Raw genomic sequence first — 11261 nt, 5'->3', positions numbered from 1 at the left:
TCAATCCACAAATTTCAGAAACACTTTAGAAAAGCTGCACCCTCAGCACGCCGGGAGGGTGTCAGGGCTGGCTGTGAGGAGGGGGTTACTGCGCGGGCGGGGAGGGTTGCAGGGGTACAAGACGCTGCTAAGGGCTCAGCGTTGCTCGGAGCAAATCCGTTTTGCATTTACTAATAGAGACGGAGCTGCAGAGGGCACAAGGCAGGACAGTTTGCAGTCACGAGCTGGGGGACGAGCATCTCCTCCTTTCCCAGCGCACCTTTCTGCTCTTAATCTCCCCTCAGCCTCTGCACTGACGCAAGTCCCTCGGCTGCCTTCTTGTTTATCTGGGTGGGAAAAGGCTCTCTTCATCTCACCGGAGGTCACTCTGCATCGCGAACGAGTGGTTTAGAGGCCACAGAAAGAATCACTGTCAAAGGTATTAGCAGAAAGTGATTTTAATAGAAATTTATAAAAGCGCGACTTAGCAGAGTTCGATGGCAAGGTTCACTCTATCACTTACTACACGGATGAAGCACACAAAGGAAAATCGAGTTAGAATCGAGCTAGAATGACTTATACAGAGGCCAAGGATGAAAAGGGTAAGGGAGACCCTCCCGCTGAGGTTCAGAGAAGACCCCCTGGCTTTCTACACTCCTGATGGAGCGCAGGTGCGGCTGGATCCAATCTTAGTCCCAGACTTGGACAACGGTTTGTATCTAATACAAAAAGGGTAAGGAGAGCCTCCCGGTGAGTCACGAGGTTCAGAGAAGACCCGGCTGGATCAACTCCTAGTCCCAGACTTGGACAACGGTTTGTGTCTAAGGGATTGTATGCGTTCAACGGCAGCTTAAGGTTCATTCACAGTTTTAAGATAGGTCATAAGATTTTAGTAGCAATTAATCACCTTACTATCAGCTCACACACACACACAAGCACAAAGATAGATAAATATGAAAGAGTGGTCAGGCCTTGGAACAGGCTGTGGAGTCCCCATCCCTGGAAGTATTTAAAAGACGTGTAGATGAGGCCCTTAGGGACATGGTTTAGTGGACATGGTGTGTTGGGTTGACGGTTGGACACGATGATCTTAGAGGTCTTTTCCAACCTGTATGATTCTATGATTCTATATACAAAGGTGTACCTGTTAAACATTCCCCTCGAGACCAGTGCAATATTCACATCAAATGTCTTGGCATTTCTCAACGGACGAGGGGTTGAGCGTCAAGGAGTGTTTCAGCCCAGATCCCATCGTCCTCCAAATATCGCACACTCGAGAGTTCGTGAGCTCTGAGAGACGTCCCGCTCGGGGAGGTGCTGGGCACAGCCCGCTGCGGCCCAGGAGAGCTCAAAGGGCCTCACTTAGGACCGCTGTTTATAGGGTCGCAAGATGATTGGCTTCGTGAATCCATGAAAATTCTCAAGGTTTCAGTAACAATCGTATCGTTCTACTTGAGCTACGACTCAGATAAGTGTATCAGGGGATGACGATTATCCCCATTCTCGTCCCCGACTTGGGCCAGGCTGCGGAAGTTCCTGGTGCGGTCAGTACATTCCCCAACTTCAGCTACGCAAGAGTTCCTGATGCGGTCAAGGGACGCTTCACCGCCTGACTCGTTACACCAAGGCCAAGGTTTCATGGGAGTTTCTGAGATCACAGAGCGGCCCAGGAGGTGGTGGGGAGGGGGGGAATGCACCACCGCACTCTGACATCTCAATAACCACACCAGGGGTCACATCTTCCATCCTCCTCCTGTCACTGCTCCTACTGTGGCTCATTGAGGTGGACCGCAACCGAGTCCTAAAATCTGTGACGCCTTCTAAGGGCTCTACCACGCACACAGAGATGCAGCGAACAAGACAAGCATGAAACATCTTTTATACGCAGACACGTATTGCTGTAGGAAGAATGCACACACAGGGTTTTTATTCAGCCAGGTGCCATATCATTACAGCTGTCTCAAGCACACCAAGGGAAGCGGATTTAGGAGCTTGCTGCCACAGACAGCTGATTCCCACCCCAGCTTTTAGTACGGATTGTCTCGCACATGCTCCATGATCTTTTTCAGACCCAGCCAGGTCTCCTCTGCAGTTGGGATAATTTGGCTGGCTGGCAGGAGAAAACCGTAGCGACCCGTGTCTCGCAGCTCAAAGGCAAAAGAGTATTTGATGCCGTAATCGTAGCTCCAGTCAATGCTGCCTCCACTGGCTTGGTCTGAAAGAGAAAGGGAGAAGAGCCAGAGGGGTGAACAGAGGATTGATTTGAGTTCTGCTGTCCTACTTTTTATATTTGTGAGGGAAACCTATGAGGTTTTTATGCGAACACTCAGCTCCGATCTTTGACCGGCGGTGTCACTCTACAGAAGCATCACTGCTTCCAAGAGGGAGAGGCCTTGTGGGAGGGACAGAGACTGTTGCCCTGGGACAGCCCATAAAAGCTCAGACTAGCAAAATACTCACAGATAGTAGTGCAAATGCTCCCCACTGTGAAGGTGGTGCCGTACAGGGACTGGATGGAACTGGCAGCAGCTCTTCCCAAGGCATCCTGGAGAGGAGAAGATGGTCAGAAAGTAGCCACGCTTAATGAGACTAAATGTTAAGGTTTCACCAACCTGAACCATACTCAGGGAAATCTCCACAATCTTTCACAAAACCTCCAATCTTTCACACCCCCCAATAAACTACTGCCAAATCAATCCATTTCTTAATCACTCATACTAGTGACAGCACTCACAGTTTCCACAATATTTTTGAGAGGTGACATTGCAGGTGAATTAAATCATAGCAGGTTCTATATCTGATCATCCAGTGTTTCATCTCAGCAACTGTCTTGTCAAGAGAAGGTTCAAGATACACCAGAAAATCCCAAGGCAGTCGGAAATCTTCCAACAGTCAGTGGTCAGCTTTGTGCTCACTTCAACTACGTAACGGGTGGTTGTAGAGAAAACAGAGCCGGGCTCTTCTTGGAGGGGAAGGGAAAAAGGATGAGTGGCAAGAAATTGCCACAAGGGGAATTGCATTTAGGTATTAGGGAAAAAGAAAATCCCCATGACAGTGGGGAAACTTTGGGAAGGGCTCAAAGAAGCTGCGGAATTTGTCTTTAGACAAATCAAAACAATCAATCAAAACTCAACCCTAAGCAACCCGATCTGATCTCGAAATTGGCTCTGACCCCAAAGCTTTCAGCAGAGGGTTAGACTAGAAACCTCCAGAGGTCCTTTCCATTTGAATTATGATTGTGAGATCCATATCGCCTCAAAGATATTATTACAGCTGTGATGCTGTCGTTAAAGCAGAAAGAAGGAGACGTGGATGAGCAAAGAGGGCTGAGAATGGGTGGGGATGGCACGTGTTTGCGTACGACCAAGACTTCTCTTTTAAAGGCATTGCATTACACCAGGTTTTTGTTCGCTCTCACAGACGGTTACTGTTATGGATGGCATTAGCCTCTTGTTTTAATCCTGATCTCTCACTGTAAGTACAGAAAGCCAGCTGGACAGAACAGAGGAAGCTAAAGCCACGTCTCACCAGCTCAGCATAGTCTGCCGGTTCAGTGCACTTATAGCCATAGGGATACATCAGGAGCTGAGAGTAGCTGTGGAGGGTGAGGAAGGCCTGGATGTTTCCATGATTCTTAATAAAGTTGACAACAGATTTAACTTCCACCTCCGAGTTGGCACTGGGCCCACGGTAAGAGTCAGAACAGGGATTACTACTGGCTCCAGGACCTGTTGGTGCAAAGGAGGAACAAATGCAAACCTGTGAGAACTGGAATTCATGAAAAGTCAAAGTGGACCAACACAAAGCCGGGCTTTCCTAAGAACAGGTCTTCAGGCAAAGGCAAGGCCTTAAGCGCTGATAAATGCTCGAACAGCAGCGACAGAGCATGAATACTCAAGGGACATACTTCTAGAAGATACAGATTACTTCCTTCACCTTGTGCTCACCGGCAATTAATCAATGCGAAATTATCTTCACAAAAGACGGCTACCATCCTATTTGACCATTTTCTTTCTGAATCCCTTATATATTAAGGCAATTGCTGGTCCTGTGTAACAGGATCCCGGAACATGAAAGGGAACTTTCTTCTTAGTGACAGCCAGAATCCAGAAACTTTATTCCTACCTCCAAAACCTGCATCCCAGTTCCGGTTTGGATCAACTCCAACGCACGGACTGCCTTGATTCTTGGAGCGGGTCTTCCGCCACATGCGATTCTAAAACAAACACACACTATGGCTTTGAAAAGGAGCAAATCTCGGTCCTTGCATTAAAACTGCTGCCCAGAAATAGTTGCCATTCACCAGGAAGAGATCCTAGGCACAAGCCTAAGACTATTTTTGATGGGCTGACTGCTGAGATGGGCCAATGGACAAAAATCGAAGGGCTGGTGATTTTACAGAGGGTTAAGATGGGTTAGACAAGTAATTAGTATCTCTGGCTGCCCAACTCTTTTGTAACTCCTTCTTACAGCATTAAGAAATGGACTTTCAGAGCCTACTTCCCTCGCATTTATTGTTCGCTTGGCAGAGCGTGACAGCTTTCTAAATCAGCTTAGACACACAGCACGCTTACTCACTGTGGTGTGAGTGAATACATATCCATCAGGGTTTGAGACTGTCAGCAGGAAAATGTCCATTTTGTTCAGCAGAGAGGTGATGGATGGAGACGTCCCATAGTCGGAGGCAATCTAAGCAGAGACAATATGGTACATTGTGATTATATTTGAGCATATTTCTTTCCCGCACGCTTACACTCTAACAGCTAGGTACAGAGGCAAATCTGGTTTTCGGGGCAGGCAAACAAGAAACATTAATTTTCTGCTGGCCATAACTGTTCCTTGTTAGACTTGGAGCTTGGAGAGGGCAATGAATCTGTTTTACTATTTTATTCTGAAGACAGGAAGTTAATGGAAGAGGGCAACAAAATGTTCTCCTGCCTGTTCCAGAGAATGGGCCAAGTCTGGCACTAAGATTGAGATGGATTAGCCAGGTTGGGAATATACAACTGCGCTGCACTTCTCTGGTGGCTTAGTCATTTTCAGCAGAATTTAAATGCTCACTTATATAGAGCTGGAAGTTTTGGCACTTTTGTGGAAGGTAACCAACCGCACAGTGTTTCTCTGTGTCGGCAGACCGAAGCAGCAAACTAATCTCAAAGTCCTTGGTTATTTGTGTAATTATCAGCCCTGCAGTCCTCAACAATTTCACCTGAACTACTACATTTTGTCTACCTAAACCCAGCTGTTCTAACAATACACAGCATTTTTCAATTCTTTGTCTAGGCAGCTGCCATATTCTCTCTGGAGTCGGCTGTGAGGGGTGAAGGAGAGTTAGCAGAGCTGGCTAAACACACATAGGTGTGATATACTTTTAAATAGTTAGAGGCATTCCCAAGAGAAAAGAAAAATCAATCACTGCTGAAGTGACCTTTCTAGCTATCCAGATTGCAGTCGCGTGGGTAACCCACTCTCGGGAATGGATACCGGCGTCAATCCAGATGGCAGGACGGTTGCTGCCTCCGGTGCTGAACTGTTAAACAAAACAGAAAGTTTTCAAACTCTCACTGACACCTTTTAGTCGAGAACATCCCAAATAGATTGGGATGCTTTGGACTGAATTGTGCTGTATCTATAATGCATACGTATATTAGTATATGTATACACATCTGTATGCACACATTCTGTGATATGTTCTCTGTCGTACCTTGAGCACATACAAAGGCCGCTTTTCATAGGATACCCCAATCTGGAGCTTACTGACAATGTGGCCATACTCAGATGCAAGATGATCCAGTTCCGCATAAATCTGAAATGAAAAGTCATGATGACATTTACTTTACATTTATGTATAGTACTGCCCAGAACAATTGTAGCCCCTGATGAAATCTACTTTTCTCTCCTTTTGCCTTTGTTATTATGACCTCTTCAAAGCCCCATCTCACCTTATGTCAGTGTAGTCAGTGCTTTTCCTAACATCACAAAGCAGAAGGAAGCACTGCTGTACCGTCAAGATCTACTTATTTCAGGAATAAGTTCAAAATCCTCTTTACGAACATCTGGTAGTAAAAATACCTTACTGTCTGCTTTGCTTGATGGTTACTGGCTTCCTATATTTCCCTACTTCAAGATTCATTTATTTCTCAATCTCTTTTGAGGATCTGTCAGGTTTTGACAGAACTCTGCAGAACAGTTTATAAAAAAGTATGATCAACACTTGTCTGTTCCAACACACTGTCAGGGAAAGTGCTGGGTCATTATGTTGACCACAAAATTAATCAATTTAAAAACAAAACCACGTGCCAAAAGAAGCCAGAAAGACATTTTAGATCTTAATATAGGATGTTTGATTGAAGACAGCATGGAAAAAGGCCAGAAAAAAGAATCCTTTTCCCCCAAAGCTGAGGTACTTACGGAATCTAAAGTGTGGTAAGTTCCATAGTTGAAGCTGTCGCTGCTGCGATCCCTTTGACTATAGGCCATATCTTCCTTTTCTTTATCTAGAACAACCTAAAAGAAGCCGTTCAAATGTTCAGAAAAGCCTGCTTAATTTGCAAACTTCTGACCAAGTGTTTATGTCAAATAACGAAATGGTGAAGCTGCATGCTGGCTCCAGCCCCAGACCCACAGCTTGGAGCAAGAGAAGTGGGCAAGAATACCAGTGTTTAAACGGTCAGCGTTAAGTTTTAAATGCTTGTTAAGATGAACAAGAATAGCGTTGGAAAGCTTGGGGGGGGGGGAAAGGCAGTGTTTCTGCCGAGCTAATGCTACTTTAGATGCCATTTTGGGATTACTACTCATAAAGAAATGTTGGATTAGTGCTCAAAGGGGTGACTTTTCTCTCACACGGTGGTGTACACTGCTTTCAGATTATGACCCAAGCTGCTCTTAACACAGTTTACTGAATTATGAGTAACTTTAGTGTTGCGATTCCCAAACATCTGAGGCTAAAAGACCACAGGAAATTCCTCAGGGATTATCAGAAGAGCTCCGTGGAACCTATGAGTTTATTGATGTCACTATTCAACATGGTCTTGGACAGCATCTGCAGAGTGATGTCCACAGCTTCCCAGCACAGCTGTGATCCACAGATTGTCTTTGCGAAATTAATCCACAGACTACAAAAATAAGGGGAGGAGCCCATGGGAAGCAGAGTATAGAAGAGTCCATGACTTAATGAACGAGGCCAGATTGTGAATCGCTGTTTGTTTCTGAAGGATATAAAAGCTACGTGCCAATGGCATTGCCCACCTGCAGATCTTCGATCAGGATGGAGTACTCAATCCCATAGGACTCCAGGAAGGCTTTGACTGCTTGGACGCTGTTAGCGGGGATTCGCACATCCACAGGGAGGTCAGGGGTGGAGGGGTTTATCCAGAAATCAAGCTGAAAAGAGAAAGGAAAATGGATTTGGTTTGGGGAAAGCGTTCTGCAAACAGCTCTTCTAAAGCTTTAGAAACGTTGATTTCTCCCAAATTGAATGACTCCTGCAGTATTGTGCCCTGTCATGCTTACAGCACGCTCCATTCTTTAGCTTAGCCTCACCACAACCTCATATCAGTTAACGTGACAAACTCACAAAAAAAAAAAAAGATCCGCAGGAGGCTAAAATCAGCAAGAGGAAATTTTAGTCTTCTATGACGATTATTTTACTATTCTCCCTTTTACCAGAAATAGTTTCAAGAAAAGCTCCGTATTACAGTACTAGCTAATATGAAACCTATTGTTTTATTTCTCCTTTGGTAGGGCCTTTTTGAATTTTCATTTCTATACTGTTCAAATCAATATTTTTCACCAATGGCAATAAGAACAGTAATAACCTAGAATTTTATAGTGTGTTTTCCTGCCTCAGTAGAACGCAGACTCTAATAAATTCCTCCCACAACACTGGGAGACAAGTACAAAAACATTAGCATCTGCACTTTAAAGACAAGTTTTTCGATACTAAGATTAAGAGCAGATCCATTCAAATATGATTGTAAACCCAGTAAGAAGAAAATGTGAATGCAGGCACTCCTCGATACCAGGCTGGTACTAGAACTTGCAGCTCAAACACCAAGTATTGAGACAGTAAATTTATTTATGGCAGCTGCCACAGTATGGTATGAACCTTCCAAACATGATGCAAAGCCCTACCCTGGTAAGTCCTACCCCAGTCTGAAACATTGGCAAATGCCTCTGTGGTAATAACATACCGCAAGGTGTTCCAGCGATTCCAAAAGCTGTAACTTCTTAACCTCCTCCTCATTTCTTGTCTTGATTCGGAGAACCTGGTGCCTGCAATAAATAAATAAGTCTTCAGAAACAGTCTCAAAACGGAGTCTGGTTGAACTAGCTTGTTACTAAGACCATGAATTTGGTGGGTAGCTACTTGCATGCTACCAGGCGATATGGACTTCTTTAATGCAGTTGACTTAGTGTCACCCAAGAGTTCAACCAACAACCTGCAGGGCCAGCCTGCTATACGTGCACTAGATTAGTAACTAGTTAAATGGCATTTTTTAAGATTTCATCATAAACAAGACATCAAGGGGATGAGGTTTTAATTGTTTCCAAGGATCAGTCTTGCATCTATTAGCCATTTTTTGTCAACAACTTGCAGGAAAAAAAATTCTGGTTGAGTTTGCAAATGATCAAATGTTTGGGGAGCATCATACAACAAAGCAAACGGAACACTAAATATGGGATTCGTTTCACCTTTCTTCAGTTTAGTAAAGACAGTTGACAAACTTCCTTGTGTTGTCAGAAGCTGATACCATCAGAGGGTGGCTTGCACCATTCCAGTGGAATGACTCACTGCCTGGAAGCACCTCACTCCACCGGTTATAGAGGTAACCTCAGCTATTAACTTAGACTAATGTATTGTACGACATACAGTGATCACAATGTACAGTCTCTAAGTGGTTTTTAAATCTCTAAAGACATATATCCCATTCAAATATACAATGTTGCAGGCTGCTTGGTAAAATAGGTACAAGCAAACAGTACCACGAGGACAGGCTGATGAACCTAGGCTTGTTCAGGCTGATCGAATTGCAGCCTACAACTACTTGACGGGGAGAAACAAAAAAAATGACAAACTTCTCGGTAGAGGATGACAACAAGAGGAAACAGCTCCATGCCCTGCTTTGAGCAGGAGGGTGGACTAAAAACCTCTGGAGGTCTCTTCCACCCAATGCTTTTACGAGATGACAAAAGGATCTATGAACAACAAGGGAATGCAACAGCTGGGGGACAGTAGATCCTATTCTGGAGAACCAGGGGGGATTCTGAAGGAAACCTGGAAGCCATAACGAATTAACAACTGGAAGTACAGCCTGGGATCAACATCGTAGGCAAAAGCACCGATGTGCTCCTTAGCTGTATAGCCTGGGGTTTACTGCAAGTGAGCTGAGCGTTAATGCTGCGTTTGCAAGTGGCATTTGGTGGTTAAAGCATCTGGTGTGTTTCTTTTCATTCTCTTCCCTAGGCATATGCATTTGGCCGCTGTTGGAGACGGAACAAAAGTCCATGGAGTCCCATATCCTGACCTGGCCGAGCTGCTCTGCTGGCACCCACTGCAAGCAGCACTGAAAAACGGAGACGACTCAGAGCAAATCAACATGAATAACTGCAGAATTGGAAAACACATCTTAAGACAGGGTAAACAAGGGACTTGCATACAAGCTCAGCTATGCGTGTGTTTATTTACTAGTGTGGCCTCGGCTGCTGAGAAGAGACGCTCGTTAACACCAGGTTCCTCAGTCTGGCAAGCTGAGGTATAAGATCTTTTGATGGACCAAATTAAATCAACACTGAGGGCACTTTACCACATTAATAACTTATTATTGGATTCTCCACCACCATAAGCTTTATTTCTGGATTGGATTCTTCTGAAGAGATGAGGCTCATTAACGACAGCTACTGGACGTGACTGACGAATGAATTCATGAGAATCCAGCCTACATTATGCCAGAGCCCAGATTAAATGATCTAAATAGCTTCTCCTGGCTTTACAAATCCTAGGGGTTTAGTAAACTACATATATTACTTCTTACTCTTAATCCTTCTATCTTCATATACAGATTTACTCACTGGAATCTAGTGTTTATCTACTACTTCTCAGGAAGTATCTATTATGTTTTTTATCATCTTCTATTAAGTTTCTTACACAGTCAGTAAGACTGTGAGGAAATACACCAGAAGGAGATAGTTTTGCAATGCGACATACAGATAAACCTTCAGAATATAATGGTTGGAAATAAGGATTTGCATTGCTTAGAAAGGCTCTGAGAAGAATTAAGCATTTAAAGAGAAAATAGAATCTTCAAAACCAAAGGGAGGCTAGCGACCTTTCCAACCTGAAGCCAGGTTCCGGTCTTTCGGCTCTGCTCTGTGCTGGACCAGATCTGTCAAGCTGAACAGTCAAGCTTTGCAGCGAGGTTCAGCTCCAGATCAAGGCTCGAGACTGCTCCCTAGGTACAATCAAAGCCTTGGGTGAACATGAATTTAGGAACTCTGCAGCTAGACCCTTCTCCTTAGAAAACCCAAATGAAAGTAGAGAGGGGTTCCTTCAAATACTGGAGTACCAAAGCAACAAGACAAGTCAGTCATAAAAAGCAAAGAATGTGCCCCAAGCAGATTTTGTAAAGTTAAGATCATGAAAAACAACAACTGGATAATACGGCCTTAAATGAAAGGTCCTCCACAAAAGCGTAACTCACCCAACAAAAGTTTCCAGGCACAGGGAAGCCCCGAAGAGGGCACTGAAGATCAAAATCAGCTTCATGTTTGATGTGAAGTTCCACTCAGCCTAGCAAAGGTGAATTTATACAGGATTTGTTAAGAAACCCTTTTGCAGATAAAACATATCTGTATTCCATGTGACTACATTCTCACATTTATCAGAGCTTTCAAGGCAACCAACAGACAGGAGGCCAATTTCACCTCCAAAAAATTTTCCACTGACACATTCAAACCTGTAAGGGAGGAGTCGTTTTCAAAGCTTTGCCCACAAACCTCCTCGGTGTCCTTTTACACATTTTTCTAGCTAGAGGAAAACAGAGTCAAACTCAACGTCATCCCAGCTCTCACTGGGGGTGAGGAGCTCCACCAGTAGACTCTTGGTCATGGGTATTCCTCCAATAGATTTCTAGTAGCTCACTCCTTGTTACAAAGAGGTAGCCAGCAGAAAGATCTCACTCCAGCAAAAACAGTCAATTTGAGTGATTATTTCTTCAAAATAATGAAGAAATAATCGGATGAAAAAATCACTCTCGTGATAGCACACAGGCTCTGGCTCCTGC

At 44.3% G+C, this 11261-nt stretch overlaps 1 protein-coding gene across 1 annotated transcript; it reads right to left on the bottom strand.

The window, feature by feature from the left end:
• Window positions 1-1874: 1874 nt before the first annotated feature.
• On the bottom strand, window positions 1875-10759 carry LOC142080965 (carboxypeptidase A2-like). Its single transcript, XM_075147339.1, has 11 exons — window positions 10680-10759; window positions 8172-8253; window positions 7228-7362; window positions 6391-6486; window positions 5684-5785; window positions 5408-5509; window positions 4558-4668; window positions 4105-4195; window positions 3508-3707; window positions 2440-2524; window positions 1875-2194 (listed from the first exon to the last, which is right to left on the bottom strand). The coding sequence occupies exons 1-11, from the start codon at window positions 10742-10744 to the stop codon at window positions 2007-2009; spliced, it is 1257 nt and encodes a 418-aa protein (XP_075003440.1). The 5' UTR covers window positions 10745-10759; the 3' UTR covers window positions 1875-2006.
• Window positions 10760-11261: the final 502 nt, after the last annotated feature.

Source organism: Calonectris borealis, chromosome 1, assembly GCF_964195595.1.
Source record: "Calonectris borealis chromosome 1, bCalBor7.hap1.2, whole genome shotgun sequence".
NCBI lineage: Eukaryota > Metazoa > Chordata > Aves > Procellariiformes > Procellariidae > Calonectris > Calonectris borealis.
Note: the sequence above shows the minus strand (reverse complement) of the source record. Positions and strands in the feature narration are given on the sequence as shown.